Consider the following 17,655-nt stretch of genomic DNA (forward strand, 5'->3'; position numbering starts at 1 on the left):
AGGACAATTAAAAATCAATAGTGTAGATATTTTGTTAGTTAATTTTTATTTTATTTTATTACATAAATAGAGTTTAAATAAAATGTTGTAAAAGGAAAGTGATGTCAACATGTCCTAAATTTGGTTTTCACCAAGAAATCATATCTCATTCTTGGTCAAAAATAAATTAAGGATTTGTTGCCATCACCCCCTTTTCCAACTTTTATTTAAAATCTGTTGTTTGGGTAATAAAAAAAATCAAAAAATTAACCAACAAAATATTCACATCGTTGATTTTTAATTATCCTACATCTAAGAACAATTTGAATTTATCATAATTACATGAATAAGTGTTATACTTATAGCCTTGTAAAATTAATTTTTCATGTATAGAAAAGTAGTTAACCGCAAGCAAACACTTAAAGAAAAACAGTAAAAAAATAATCCCTACAAGAAAAAATATAATTAAAAAATAATCTTTCGGAGGTTAGGTTTTAAAAATATATTTTCTTAACAAAATATAATTGACCTTCAGAGTTAAAAAAAAAAGAAGACCTTTAGAGGTCGATTTTTTAATAGCAATATCCACAATGTAATTATTAAGAAAGTTTTTGTAATGAAGATTGAAGAGATTATACTCTTATAGTTTAATATTTTTTTTTATATTAGTTTCACATATATAGGTCAATTTTGACCAAACCCTATTATTATGTTTTATGTATCTTTAGTATATCTTTTTATTATATGATTTATTGTATTTCAAAGTTTATAATTATTGATCTCCGCAGGACATTTTTTTATTTCGATCCCAACAAACAAGTTTTACAAGAAATATTTTATATTGACGGTGTCCTCCTCACTCTCCAACCACATCAAATCTTCACTCCCACAAAGTTTACTTTATATTTATGGTGGATCGTTTTGTATATCTTTGTTGCTCATCATGTGTTTGTGTACAAATTACCTAAAAGGCAATTAGGGTTAAATCTTTCTATAATAGCAACATTTGTTTAAAAGTTTTATGATTATATTATAGTGAGATATTTCTATATATGTATATTAATATTTAACGTTTAGATCTTATTTAGATATTATAAACAAAAGTGTGTGAAATTAGAAAGGATGTGAATGTAAAGAATGACAAGCACTTATAGTCTTTTCTCGTGAAGTTATGGCCATGCACCATTACACAATATATATATTTTAGTGAATATTTGTGCTTGAGTTTTACTATGTTTATGCCATAATGATGATTTACATGAATATTTGAATATTTTATTTTATACATAATGTAATTTTAAAAAAATATTATGACGCAATAGTTAAGTATAACTGTTATAGAAAAGTAATTTTACAAATAGTGTATTACTCAAATGAAGAATATTATTTTTGTTATACAGAAGTAAAATATAATATGAAGAAAAACTGTTAAAGTGAAATACCATTGTAACAAATAACAGTTATACTTATAACGATGTTTGACTTGTATTTGACGACTATCTAAAATAGCTTTCATTTCTCACTCAACCATAGCCTTTTGCAATGATGATTTTTTTTTTCACATGAAAATAATTAAAGTTCAATTAGTTTTAGAATTGTGACTTTTTTTTTAATTAATATTAAAAAAAAATTAGCAACCACAAAAAGGGTTAATTGTGAATTAACCAACAAACAATGATTTGAGTGGCTTGTTACCTAGTAGTAGGGGTGGGCATAAATATCGGAAAATCGAAAAACCGAATCGAACCGAATTAATTCGATTCTTCGGTTTTTTGATTCGGTGTCGATGTTATTTTTTCGGAAGTTTGGTTCTTCGGTTCGGTGTTCGGTGTAAGGGTCTCAAAACTTCGGTGCACCGAAGAACCGAACTTTTATTTTTTTAAAAAATAAAAACTAATTATTTATATATATGAGCATTCTCTTAACTAAAAATTAAAAATTCAATTAACAATTAAATCATTCACGAACGAATCAAAGTAACAACAAATGTACAATTCAATAGTTAACTTCAAATATTAGTTTCCAAGAGAAGCTCAAACATATTTCTACCAATGTACATTATGTAAAGAAACCGTCTTCGTACTTGTTTTTCTCGAGAAATAGTTGGAGGCACAATGTTCTTGATAAAGACAAATATAGTCTTTTAGTTAGCACAATAAACGTTCCATGGTGAGACGCACCATTCATTAACATAATTTTAAATTTCTAAGTATCTTATACTTTATCCTTATTTTATTTTTCATTCACACCGAAAAACCGATTTAAAATCATCGAACTAAACCGAACCGAACCGAATTAGTTTGGTTTAATATACGGCGCACACTTTTCAAAAACCAAAAACTGAAAAACCGAACCGAAGAACCAAATGTTCACCCCTACCTAATTGTGTAGAAAGATTTTAGTACTATGAGTCATCACGTTCAAAATAAAGTTATCCCAAGTATATACTAAAATTTTGATATACAATATATAGTGATTTAACTAACACTAATAACCAAACGATTGATAAATATAACAAAATATATTCATAGACAAGGGTTGTATTTTTAGTTAATTACATATATAAAGTTTACGAAAGAAAATTTTCCGTAGGTTATTTAATGATGAATTAATTAAGCCCAAAAAGATAATAATAAAAAAGGTGATAAAATCAGTTGAGCAACCATAACTATGTATATATATTTAATGCGCCGCAAATGGAACAAAAATTTTCTAACCTAACTTCATAATTTTCTTGCAAGTTTGTACAAAAAACAGATATAGATAATATAAAAGTGTAAACATTTGATATATATTTCTTTTTGACATTCGATATTTGCTTTAATTGATTAAACTTTAAGGGGTAAAACTTTTTTATTAAAAATGATTATAATCTTAGGGCACAAACTTAAATCTTCTAGGTACGAAAGGAGTACTTATCGATCACTTTACCACAATTTTTTGTGGTTTAAAACTCTGAAGCGAAAATGAAGATATAGTTCTAAGCATTACCTATATATAGTCAGTGGTGGATTCATGATTTTAATTGAAGGAGTTCAAAATAGAAAAATAAAATATAGTGCTTGAAATTTGAAACTTCAAGAGTTATTATAACACCTAAACAACTGAGCCAATTCACGTGTTCAAATAATTTAGAATCGATCGCTATATATACATAAAAATCAAAAAATTATCTTCATTTACAGTGTAATTTTTGTAGATTAGGTTCAGATACAAATCATGAAGTCCTAGATCCGCTCCTATATATAGCTAGTGTTAACATTGCTTATAATGCACGCCAATGTAAGCATATCGTATAGTATCATGATATCGTCAACTAGCTATTTTTAATACTCAAACCCGCAATCTATAATTAAAAAGGAACAAGTACAAACTACAATCTTTAAGTTTAGTAGTTAAAACTTTGACGATGACACTCTTTTTACTTTTTCTTACCAACTAATTTGCAAGTAGATAATGTATTCAGAAAAGTGTCATTTTATTATTAAGTAATCTATATAATTTAAATAAAAGGGTAGAATTTAACAAATTCAAAACCTTCATAAATGGACAAAGCCGGTCAACTATATTAATTAAGTGGTTCATAATTTTCACACGATTGCATTATTTAACTAATATTACATCTTGTCTCAAAATATTTATTTATGTTTCATGAAAGTTAATTTGATTAAATTTTGAAGCTAAATTAAATTAATATGATATTTTCAAATTTTAGCTTAGATGTTCAAGAACTTCATGAAAAATATTATAAATTGTATTTTTTTCTAATATTAATATGATAAAAATGACATCTTAAGAGTTGATCAAAGTACGTGTAATTACTTAAGCTACAATAAATTACATCAATTATGATTTATGTTTGATGTAAACATTGTATGTGGGTAATCATCTTCTTGTTCTGGATTCTTCATCTTCTTTTAAAAAAAAAAAAACTACAACTCTACAAATTGAGTATTTCCACGATTTTATACACGTTATGCAATTTGTAAAGATAAGACATTAAATACTTTCTTTTTTTTAAAGTTGTGTGGTGAAAATGGGACATATGAGATTTTCACTTTGGAATAAAAAATGTTTTTTATAATATGATTAATAAAAATTTATACAATACATATGTTTTTGAATTTGATGATAACATAGCTCAAAAATAAAATAATTAATAATTAAGTGGTCTAAGTAAGTTACCTACATACGAGCAATAGTTTTTTTTTTTTTTGGGCAGAGACGTGAACGCTATTCTCTTGACTCCCAAAAAACATCTAATAACACTAACAGCACATAAAATTTTATTTATATTATCAGTGCAAGTTAACAGTATATTACAAGGTAACACATAAAATATTTATATATGTATATAGTTTAAATGATTTGATATAGCAAAAAAATATACTTCCCTTATTTTCATGATAAAATATTTTCTAGTGATGCAAAGGATGTTTATGTATATTTAACTAATTATAATTATTGCTTGTATTTCAGAAGAAACGTTCGAAAAAAACTTGTATTTCCCTACACTAATAATGATACTATACACATATACAAGGTAATCGGATAAGGTTTAAGTAGAAAGATAATAACTTACGGGCTAACCAACACCCTTTATGAATAGATCCAATTCAATAATATTTTTCAACATTAACTCTATGGTATTTTTTTATTTTTAAAAAAAGAAAAAGTTAGTTGGTTGAGTTAAGTAACCTAGTTTTGCATGTTGACATGTCAAATATTCTTAAAATATTTTTTATTGAGTTCCTTATTAATATTTCATGTAGATATATCTACGTACAAACAAACTTACATCTTAATATAAATAAAAATATATATGTACCTTCTTTACATATACTTGGTAGTTGTAAATTAGATAAACCAATTCCATTCTTTCCTTAGAGTAAAGTCAAAACTACTTTCATCTTACAATTCTCATACTCCTTAAAACCCAATTCTTGATTTCAATTATCTAACACAACAACAACAACAACAAAAACAACATTAATTTTTTTTCCCAAAAAAAAGAAAGATTTCCAAATGGATTCATCAATTGTTTGTGAGCTTGAAGGAACTCTCTTAAAAGATCAAGATCCTTTTAGTTACTTTATGTTAGTTGCATTTGAAGCATCTAGTCTTATACGATTTGCAATTTTACTTATGTTATGGCCATTTATTAAATTTCTTGAAATATGTGGCCAAAAGGATAAAGGATTAAAATTAATGATATTTGTGGCTACTATAGGTGTAAAAATTTCTGAAATTGAAGTTGTGGCTAGAGCTGTTTTACCTAAGTTTTATTTTGATGATATTGATATGAATTCTTGGAGGATTTTTAGTTCATTTGATAAGAGAATTGTTGTGACAAAAATTCCAAGAATTATGGTGGAGAGATTTGTGAAGGAACATTTGAGAGCTGATGATGTTATTGGGAGTGAACTCGTGGTGAACAATTCTGGATTCGCCACTGGATTTATTAAAGATGATTTTGACTCGATTTTTGAAAAAGTTGGTGCTTTGTTTGATGGTGAAACACAACCTAGCTTAGGCCTTGGAAGGCCTCAAAATGGTTCTTCATTCCTTTCACTATGCAAGGTATGATATCAGTATATATAACTTAAATGTTTTATTTAACTTTTGTCGTTTGTTAGAATTCGAACTATACATATGTTATCATTGGAAATCAAAGAGCTATTTGATGAGATTTCGACCGATAAAATATACAAGGAATTAATAGATATACTTTTTATGTTCAAGGCACCTAAATTTTTTGACAAATAGATGTTCAAGAATTAAAGTTTTTTTATTATATCGTCAGTATATATAACTTAAACTTTATTAGCTACTTCAGTACTAAAAATGAAAAATCTAGTATTTTGTTATGACATTGACATAATATTCTTGCCAAAAAGTTTGTTACAAATGTCTCAATTTTATATAGTCGAAACAATTGTCACATTTATATATATGTAGCAAGGTAGTTTGTGAGATTAATTCCATATTGTAATTGTATTAGAAAGAACTATATAGATTATATTTATTTTTTTATAATATTGACACTAATTTTTATTTTATTTTTTGTTACAAATGTAAATTGAAACAGGAACAATCACATCCACCATTTATGATAAACAAAAATCAAGATCATATTATCAAGCCTTTACCAGTAATTTTCCATGATGGACGTCTTGTTAAACGTCCAACACCATCAATTGCTCTATTAATTCTTTTATGGATACCATTTGGTGTTATATTAGCAACAATACGTATTATAATAGGTTTAGTGCTACCATTATGGATTGTACCCTATTTAGCTCCATTATTTGGTGGTAAAGTCATTGTCAAAGGCAAACCACCACCACCAGCGTCAACCACCAACTCGGGCGTGCTCTTTGTGTGCACACACCGAACCCTACTTGACCCTGTGGTCCTATCCACCGTACTTCAACGTAGGATACCGGCCGTTACGTACTCAATCTCCCGATTATCGGAGATTTTGTCCCCGATCCCGACTGTCCGGCTAACGAGGATTCGAGAAGTGGACGCACAAAAAATCAAACGTCAACTCGAGAAAGGAGATTTAGTTGTCTGCCCCGAAGGAACGACATGTAGGGAACCGTTTTTACTGAGGTTCAGCGCGCTTTTCGCTGAATTAACCGATCGAATCGTACCAGTGGCGATGAATTATAGAGTAGGGTTTTTTCATGCAACAACAGCTAGAGGATGGAAAGGACTGGATCCAATTTTCTTCTTCATGAACCCTAGGCCAATGTATGAGGTAATGTTTAGAATTCCTTTTAAATATAGTGTAATTTTTCATCAAAGGAGATTCGGATGAACCCCTCGATCCTGACTCTGGCGTCAGCTATTATATTCTATGTATTGTTGATTCATATATTATTTTTTTCTTTCAACAGGTAACATTCTTGAATCAACTACCAGTAGAAGCCACATGTTCATCAGGGAAAAGTCCACATGATGTTGCAAATTATGTCCAGAGAATTTTGGCTGCAACATTAGGATTTGAATGTACTAATTTTACGAGAAAAGACAAATATAGAATTCTTGCTGGAAATGATGGAATTGTGTCACAAAATTCTGGGACAAATTTAGCTAACAAAGTGGTGGCCACTTTCAAGCTTTTTATTCACTAAAAAATAGATTATGAGTTATTTAATTTTTTTTGGTTATATGTTTTACTTATTATTGTATTTTTGTTTTATTCTTCATGTCTTTGTGTGTATATATATATATTTAAAATAGATAGATAAAAAAAAGGCAGAGGTTGTATTCTTTGTTTTTTTAATATGTATCATCTTTACATTCTTTTTCATGATGATGATACTTAATTTCTAACATTAGTAGAGTTATTCATTGATATATTAAGACATATTTATACTCTAATATTGAACTACGTTTTTTTTCTAAAAAGAATATAATCTTATTTACTATATTTTCTCGACTGTCCAAAACAAATTTCTCTATTTAATCAGATTGAATCGTAATAAATATATATCCAAAAAATAATAATATAATGGTGTCATGTATAGTTGGATGGTAAATACTAAATAACATCATCAAAGAGTTGTTGTAGCGAATGAACTGCTCTTAGTCTCCTTTAATTAAAAATCTCGAGTTTAAATTTTAGATATGAAATAATTTGTAGTAGAGAGTACTTCCCAGAATGAATCCTATGAAGCGCGAGTATAGATTAATCAAATTGTAATACAGGTATTGGACATTGGATATAAAAGAAAATTGTAAATAGCAAAAATAGTTACAACAATAGTATACAACAACGTAGAAAACAGGATTCATTTGCACAATTTTCGCTTTAAATGGGTTGTTCTTTAAAGCCACGGGCATCAATAGGTATTACTCCTTGCGAATTATTATTTTTTTATTCTGAAAGACAAAAATTTAAAATCGAAACAAAATAAAGGCAAGCAATAAACCAAACAAACCCCAAAAACTTCTGTGCAAAGATAACTCAAATAAACAAGTTTATGTGGTTAAGAAATTTAAATTACTTGTAGAGTTGAATTTAATCTCATTAATAAACAATTGTAAAAAAAATAATTAATAATCTGATTTTCATCTTTAATTTACAAGCAACCACAAATTCAGTAAAATACTCTACTAACTTCTATGAAAAGACTCAGCTTCGTCTCAATTTTTTTAAGGAAATAAAACAAGATTAGGAATCCATAGTAGTTAATGATTTGTCATTTTTGGTAATTATATTTAATTAGGATTAGTTAGTTAAAAAGGTTTTGTAGTCTACCTAAATTAAGATTTGTTAATTTTGGTAAGTATGTTTAATTAAGATTTATTAGTTAAAGTAGGTTTTCTAATTGGGATAAGGGTCTGAAAAATATCCCAACTTTGGTCGAATTTGCTGTTGCGATACTAAACTTTCATGAGGACCTATTACCTCCCTAGACTATTTAATACCGTATTTTAAACATATATATTTGTCCATGTGGACATTAAAAATAATGCAAAATTATACATAGTAATGTGTCCACGTTGGCATATATATACCTTTAAAATGCACTATTAAATAGTTTAGGGGATAAAAAAATACACTATTGAAGTTACGAGCATTTGCCAAAATGTATAGAAGATGTAGAGTTGCAGAGATTATTCAAATGATGAACAGCAAAGACAAGGGTTAAAGAAATTAGACGTGTTGGTTAGGTCTAAACTTGTTCAAGTTGAAGTTCCTAAGGATATTACTGAAGTTAAAAGTTTCTGATGGTACTGTTCTGCTTTGTGTGGATGGAGAATTTAAGGTTCTACTTACTCTTGGTTACTTGTCGATGTGGAGGATATTATATATGTTGTTGAGCTGGATGACGTTAGGCGTCATGCTCTTGAACATCCATTAATGACCTTATACTCTATATTGCATGAGCTTTGTGTGGCACTTGTTATGGACAAAGTTGTAAGGCAAGTGCAGAGACTTTGTAAGATGCTATTCGTTTCGAGCTCATAACTGATGTTAGTACTGGACAGGGTGGGCTGAAGATTTTGTATTGGTTGGATTTGGATAACAACAAATCCAGAACATGCCCATTTATAAAAATTGAACCTGGAAACGATCTGGGAGTTAAGTGTCATCATAGCACATTTGTTATTGATCCTCAGACAGGAAAAGAAGCAGAATTTTCCCTTGATCAGAGTCGTATTATTGACATAGAGAAGTTGATGCTAAGGGTGATATGTTGTAATCGCTATACTCGATTGCTAGAGATTCTTAAAGAAGTTGGAAAAACAGTCAGATATGTAGAGTACCTGGTGATATTCAGCTTCAATGCCATGTAGAATAACAAATTTGACAGCAGGGAATATGAAGGCCTGCGTGTACGTGCCTTTGGCTCATCGTTGGAATAAACACAAGGAATGGACGCTTCGTTCTTAATTCACTCATCCAAGAATGTTACATCATCATTCGTAGTTGTTGAGTGTGAAAATCAGGGAAGTATGTCAGTTGCTCTGAGGCTTTTATTAGGTTGAGAAGCAAAAGCATTTTACATTTGTTTGCGAGTATTGGGAGGTTCTTAGGCCTTAAGGACTTTGAGCATGCAGTTAAGGTACTGCCAAAGAGCATTCCTTTTAGTACAAATATCATGTTGCTTATGGCTTTACCAGAATGTGGAAGCTCATACGATGGAAGTCGACAAAGATTTCAAATCTGTGTTCAAATTGCTACAAAATCAGTCAGATTCTGACACACCCAAAAACCAGATGTGATGGCACATGTCCAAACCCCACCGGACACGTCAGCCTAACACCCAAAAACCCGACGATACAGAATTTATAAACAAGAATAAGATAGAAAGATAAGCGGAAGTCTTTAAATAAACTCAACATAACCCCAGAATTGGTTGTCACATGTACAAACCTCTAATACAGAATCTGAATAAAATATACAAGTCTCATAGTAAAGTTCTAGAATAGAACAGAACAGTAAATATAGATAACTTGAGGGCACGTCTGGAATGAACCGCTACCTCTCAAGTAAGTCTGGAAGCTCTAATCTGAAGATGAGTAATAAGCCGGATCTGATAGAGCTGTCAACCTACACAACTGTGTAGAAGCAAGGGTGAGTACCAAAAGCAACAGGTACTCGCAAGTAACACTAAACTAAGCTAAACTAGCAGCTACAAACAACTCCTTTCAATCCCAACCGAACCACCGAAACTTCATTCTAACAGCGAACCAACAACCTATACTACACAATTCATAATCAACAGATATATCCAACAGTATCTCAACATCAACCTCATATCCTCATATAAGAGCAAATAGATCATATATCACATGAAGAGGAGCAAGTAGGTAAAATCCACACACCACAGACAAAGATGAAGTCAAATGCGATGCAAATGCAATAATGATGTCATGTAGTCGTGATGCATGTCTGTCCAAAGATACACATCTGTTGACGTAATCAGACCGCGCTGAATACTCAAATCAGAACCCATGGGGGCCACACATGGACCATGTATCACCGCCGGAACCAGATCCCATCGGCATCCAAATCGCTAGCCGGAGCTAGTCCATCTCATATATCTCTAGCCGGAGCTAGTCTCAACTGTGTCTCATATCCATCCATCCTCATATCAGTGTCTCAGAACTCATGCAACAGATAGTTCACACATGGGATGAATAATGAATATGCACATGTCATCAATCACAATCATATCACGATCACATCATAATATTACACATCATCTGTCTCAATCACAACCATATCACGACCACATCATAGTATTACACATCACCTGTCTCAATCACAACCATATCACGACCACATCATAGTATTACACATCACCTGTCTCAATCACAACCATATCACGACCACATCATAGTATTACACATCACCTGTCTCAATCACAACCATATCACGACCACATCATAGTATTACACATCACCTGTCTCAATCACAACCATATCACGACCACATCATAGTATTACACATCATCTGTCTCAACATCAATGTCTGTATCAATCATAGCCTACTCATGCTCTTTTATCCCCTCAATATCAGTTATCACATGACTTATTCAACAAATTCAAGTCACATATAACACATTTAGCTCGTTTTATTCCCCATCTTTCATTTACAACAAATTTCAATCAACAAATAAAACCCATCCTCAATCCCCATTACTCCCCAACACAATTAGGAAAGTAGTCATGTGTAGTCTAAGAGTTTAACAAAGTTTAGAAGTCACTTGCCTCAAAACACTTCAACTAGTAACTCAAATTTGAGTTTTACCCTTCCGAGCACGCTCCAAATCACCACAATCCAATGAATTCCTTGCGAAAACCCACTTGAAATCACCTATTTTCGAGCTCTCAAAGTCTAAAAATGGAGAAATGGGTATTTTTCAAGTTAGGGGAAAATGGCTACTGGTTTTGGCTTTAAAAAAGAAAGAAACAACTGATGTTGCAGCTTTAAAAAACCACAGCAGCTGAAACAACATATAACACCAAAGTTTAAGTCCCCGTTTGACCCTCGGGATTCGTTCGGAATCTCGTGCACACAAACTAAATATGTACCCCCACTAAATTCGACGTTCCGAACTCAATGGAACCGTCGGAATTTGAATTCAAGGACTCCTTGACCCGGAATTCAATAAGATGCCAAGAAACTAATTTAACGCCAAAAAATTTGAAACTCAAACGGAGCGTCTAAAAATTCAACCAAGACTCATTCTAGACTTAGAATCGCCTCCCGAAACCAACGGTACTCTCGGAATTTCAATCTGAGCCTCGGAACCTCATATGTTGACCAAAGTCAACTCTTTATCAAAATTTCACAACTTTAGCAACTTAGGACCTCAATTATTCGTTTCACCTCCGTAACTTCACACAGACCCGTTTAGACATTCTAAAACTGCCGGAATTGACGGAAATCCGATCCGAGTCCCGAAACTCCAAATGACTCGAAAAAGCATTTTTTTTTTAACCAACTTTAACTCATAAAAAAACTCAACTTCTCAAAAACTCAACTTTTTACCAACTTTAACTCATAAAAGAAGCAGAATTTTCCCTTCGTATTGACATTGAGAAGTTGCTGCTAAGGGTGATATGTTGTAATCGCTATACTTCGATTGCTAGAGATTCTTAAAGAAGTTGGAAAAATAGTCAGATATGTAGAGTACCTGGTGATATTCAGCTTCAATGCCATGTAGAATAACAAATTTGACAGCAGGGAATATGAAGGCCTGCGTGTACGTGCCTTTGGCTCATCGTTGGAATAAACACAAGGAATGGACGCTTCGTTCTTAATTCACTCATCCAAGAATGTTACATCATCATTCGTAGTTGTTGAGTGTGAAAATCAGGGAAGTATGTCAGTTGCTCTGAGGCTTTTATTAGGTTGAGAAGCAAAAGCATTTTACATTTGTTTGCGAGTATTGGGAGGTTCTTAGACCTTAAGGGCTCGTTTGGTGTGAGGGATTAGAAATAATAGTGATGGGATAAAAAAAAAAATATGTTGTTTGGTTGGCAAGTCCGGGATAACTTATCCCGGGATTAATAATTAGTACCGGGATAAGTTATCCCTCCCCATGGGTGGTATAGTAATCCCGGGATAACTTATCCCGAGATAAAATAGGTAAATGACAAATATGTCCCTTTAAATCCTTTTTATACATCATTTTTTATATTTATGTATATTTACATTTTTTTAATACCATGTATAATAATATTTACTACTCCTTATTTTTATGATAATTATACATATTTTTCTATTAAAAAATTATACTATATAAATATAATTTTTATTTATGAATTTATTTGACTAATTCTTATGTTTATTTTATTTTGATTTCTCATAAATTTTCTTCTCTTTAATAAACTTAAGAGGGAAGTTCTATTTTTAAGCTAAATAAGAAAAAAGTTATATTTTTAAATACACATGGTACTTATCATGGGAATACATAAACAAAAATATTTAAGTTAAATAAAATAAAAGTTTTATTTTAAAAAATGAATAACTAAAGCTCACAAAGAAATATTTAAAAAGTTTAAATAAAGTGAAGGGTAATTTTGTAAACAAACAACTTGTTCTTAAAATTTATCAATAAATATTATTTTGAATATAACAAACCAAACACTCAATAAAAAATAATCGCAGGACAACTTATCCCATCATAACTAATCCCAGCATAACTTATCCCAACATAACTTATCCCATCATAACTCATATTCAAACCAAACGACCCCTAAGGACTTTGAGCATGCAGTTAAGGTACTGCTAAAGAGCATTCCTTTTAGTACAAATTTGTTTCTTATGGCTTTACCAGAATGTGGAAGCTCATACGATGGAAGTCGACAAAGATTTCAAACCTGTGTTCAAATTGCTACAAAATCAGTCAGATTCACCAGCAAAAGCTGATCTGATAAGTAACGTGGTTTGTGTAAATACTATCGACATTGATATGTGAGGACGAGCTCAATTTGAGTCTTCTCAACAACAAGAAATTGCTGTCAGTTTTACCTAGTGATGCAAACAATAAATTCAGCAACATGTATAAAGTCAGAGCACATTTTGAGTTACAAGTGTATCCTCTGGAAACTGAGAACACATTTTCGGTCTGTCATTACTACAAACTGGAACACATCTTGTCACGTATGCAATAAGTAAAAGCTAAATTAGCATAGTTACTTAGTCGTCCTTCCTCTTAAGCTCTTACATATTACAATATAGGTGGTTTTCATGATGCCTTAATCGAAAAACGGGGTCTTACATTCTAAAATTACTATTGAAATTATAAACAGATGATGTTAATTAGTTTCTAAAATTACTAGTAATATTGTCAAGGGAAGGGGCTACTTCAGCTAATGCTAACTCGTGTGTGATCCATTCAGTTCCTCCATTGTTCGTTGCCACAAAATTAAAAGCAAACAAAGTAGAAACTCTTTTTGTTAGGCGAAAAACGTCAAATGTATCTGTGGACTACTATAGTACTTGCCGCTCGCTGCCAATATCCTCTAATGATACATTATAATCTATAATATCATCTCTTTTCTACCAAAATCCAAAACAGAATTATTATCTATTTAATCAGAAGGATCCATAATAAATATATATATCTCAAAATATCAATTTCAAAAAATACTATACAAAATAGAATATTTTACATTAAATGGTGTAAAGTATAGTTGGATTGTAAATAGCACAAAGCATGCATGCATGCGGTGCGATAGATAGGATTGCTCCTTTTTTTAACCAAAAATCTCGATTTTGAGTTTTAGATATAAAAATATCCTTAGTAGGGAGTACTTCCCGAACAAATCCTATAGGTATGGATCCAAATTAATCGAGTTTTAATACAGGTGTTGAACATCGAATGAAGGGGGAAAAAAGACGGTAAAATAGCAAAAGTAGTTACAACAGTATATAGTGCTAAAATAAGTAGTAGAGACAGAACTTAATGCACGATTTGTCCTTTAAATAGGTCATTTTTTTAAAAGCGCGGGGCATAACTTGTAGACATTATGACGCAAAAGGATAAATTTAGGGAAAATTGTATATAGCAAACTATTAATTCAAATTAAATGTTATAGCCATAGTTTATTTTATTTGTAATTCGCAGCAAACATCCCTTTTTTTGCCATCTGGTTCGGTATACAATTAGCCATTTTCGGTATACAATTACCCATTCGGTATACAAATGTATAGAATGTATAAAATGTGTTTGTGTTTGTATAAAGTGAGAGAAAAGTGTATATACAAATACAAATACATATATTTTCGTCTTATACACTTATAATTATACAAATACAGATCTTATTATACAAATTACAGTGTATAAATGAATTTATACAAAACTGAACAATTTGTATAAAATTGGATGTATCTAGCGAATTATACAAATCAAAAGCTCCATAGCAAACATAAAATTTGTTATGGAGCGCAGTTATGCAAACTATATCTATAACATACAAATATGATTTTTATGTTTGTTATATGTGAAAGTTGCTCATAAATTTATGCCTTGCAATGCCTAAAACTTAATACAAAGATAATTCAAATAAAAAGGTTATATGGTTAAGAAATTTAATTTACTTGTAAGAGTTGAATTAAATTTCATTGATAAACAAAGTATAGAAAAATGAGATTTTCATAGTATTTAACATACAAGCAACCATAAATCCATAACATTAGTCAATTTATCAAATTCAGTAAAATACTCTACTAACTTCTATGCAAAGAAATCCATAATTTTGCCCCAAAAAGGGGGAAAATCATATTAAGGGTTGTTCAAGTTGAGTTCAGTCAAATTTGACATAAAAAAAAGTCAAGTAACTTATAATGCAAGGAAAAAAAATTACTCCTGAATGCGATGCGGGCTACTACTTCCCGACTACTAAAAAAAATAGAATAGCCACTAACATATTTCGTAGCTAAATAGTAAAATTGATCAGTAATTCTATTTTGCAACGAATTAGCAATAAATTTCTATTAGCTACGAGCGATTTAGCAAGTGAATATAATAAGGTAGATGAATCGTTTGCACAAATTCAAGATATTGGTTTTTTTATTGACATAAATCAGTTTGGGCCTTACTACAAGTATGTGTGGGCTCATTAATGGGCTTTCTGACCACATACCTCTAGGTAAAACTCACACAAATAACCACTTTTTAGTTCTTGTATTGAAAAATAGTTATCGTTTTGAAGTCTCAAATTCCAATCCACAAGTGAAATTGTATAACAATGTCTACAAATTTAACAGTTAAATTTAAAAGTCTATAATAATAACTATTTTTCGAAAGATAAAGGTGATTAGCGTGCTACGCAAGGTAAATTTGCATAAATAATCACTTTTAAGTTTTAAGGTCTTATAATGAAAAAATAATCATTATGATAGAATTTCAAATTCAATTGTTTGAATCTATAGCATATTATTATAAAACTTTTTCGTGGAGTTTGAAACTCCATAATAGGCGATTTTTCAAAAAACAAAAAGGCCAAAAATAATCAGTAAACGCTATTTCTATTGACAAAACATAAACCTTTTTTTTTCTTTGTTGGTGCCCCCCACAGTTTAATGAATGTGTTATAAAGTGGAGTATGGTCGTTAAAGCTTTACACATTTAATTTTAAACATTAATTTCTTTTTATTTTCATACTTTTTGGTCAAAAACATAAAGCTATTTGCATCTTCTTTTTTGAAAATAATTTTCAAAAGGTCTCACACCAACTTTAAGAATTAACATTAGCAAAATGACAAGAATGACCAGTTGTAACGCACGACCAATTTGTTCCTTACAAGATTGACCAATTTAAAGCCTAGCTTTTCTTCACCTTTTTTATTTACTTCTATCTCCGTTCATTTTTATTTATTCGGTATAATAAAATAGTTATATTGTGATATTAATCCGACTTATTCAAACTTGATTTAAGAATTTGTTGAATTGTCCTATATAGGGTGTGGGGTAAGATATTGATATTTGGTCTTATTATGTGACTGTGGCCGCTCAACACTTTGTAAGTTAATTTTGGTGATTGAGTTAAACTCAATATTTATTTTCTTATCATGTTCTAAGTTATACTTATTCTAATTCTTGCTTTATTCGATGTTGAACCTATATACCATGTTGTACATTATCCAATTGGCAAACCTAGCTAGATGTGTAGTGTTGAATTGTCTCAAATTAGGTGGATATGGATATTCGATCTCATTATATGATCTTAGATAATTCTCACTTATTGAACTAGCTTTTGACTGAATCAGATTTTGGTGGCTAATCTTTAATCAATTCTCATTTCAATTAAACTATTCTTTCTTATTACTGAAAAAATGAAGGGAAAAAAAACTATACTTTCGTATTGAAGAAGGAAACATTCTAAAAGTCATTATATTTTCCCCATGAAGTCGTCATGCAATAATAATAAATATACTTCTTGTGTAGAGGACCCAACTGCATGAACCACATGCCAATATATAGGATGTGTTCGGAAAATAATTTCTAATTTTCTTATGTTTGATACGTTGGTCAAAATATTTAGAGAATATTATTTTTAAGAAAATGATTTATCTTGTTGAAATACGAAAAATAAGTTTCACAAATGATATTTCACATTAATTGTATCTTGTTAAAATACGAAAAATAAGTTTCACAAATGATACCTCATCTTCATATATCCACTCACCTGTAAACCCCACCACCCTAGCCTTGCTGCCACCTCCTATAAAAATTGTCTAGATTATATACAAATATTTTTAGGATAATATTTTTTTGCTTACATTCTGAACATAAGAAATTCACTTATTTTTCTAAAAAATATTTTCCGTCTGTACCGAACACACCCAATATATTTGTATCATTTTCTAATGTTTCACTTATGTATTATCCATGCTTGAAAACTCCAATTTGCAAGATTAAGAAAAGTGTGGTGTTAGTTTGATTAAACACATGAAAATGACAAACTTTTTCAAATTCACTATACAATATACATTACTTATAACTTTTTTTTTCCTAATTGAGATTCACTAATCACTACCTTTCTACTTTTGCCATTTCTTTTAGATATATCATATGAAATTAAATTACATATACTTTAATCATGCATATGGTCTTGTCAAATATCAGAATTATATCATTTTCACTTGTCTAAAAAGGAAGAAAAAAGGAAAGAAACATTACTTGAAGAAGAAAACTCTTA

The 17,655-nt window shown here is 30.4% G+C and overlaps 1 protein-coding gene across 1 annotated transcript; it reads left to right on the forward strand.

Moving 5' to 3' along the window:
• Positions 1 to 4,966: 4,966 nt before the first annotated feature.
• LOC102604721 (glycerol-3-phosphate acyltransferase 5-like) lies at positions 4,967 to 7,181 on the forward strand. The gene is made up of 3 exons (XM_006346646.2): positions 4,967 to 5,559; positions 6,068 to 6,742; positions 6,882 to 7,181. The coding sequence occupies exons 1-3, from the start codon at positions 5,005 to 5,007 to the stop codon at positions 7,116 to 7,118; spliced, it is 1,467 nt and encodes a 488-aa protein (XP_006346708.1). The 5' UTR covers positions 4,967 to 5,004; the 3' UTR covers positions 7,119 to 7,181.
• Positions 7,182 to 17,655: the final 10,474 nt, after the last annotated feature.

Source organism: Solanum tuberosum, unplaced genomic scaffold (assembly GCF_000226075.1).
Source record: "Solanum tuberosum cultivar DM 1-3 516 R44 unplaced genomic scaffold, SolTub_3.0 scf00086, whole genome shotgun sequence".
Lineage (NCBI taxonomy): Eukaryota > Viridiplantae > Streptophyta > Magnoliopsida > Solanales > Solanaceae > Solanum > Solanum tuberosum.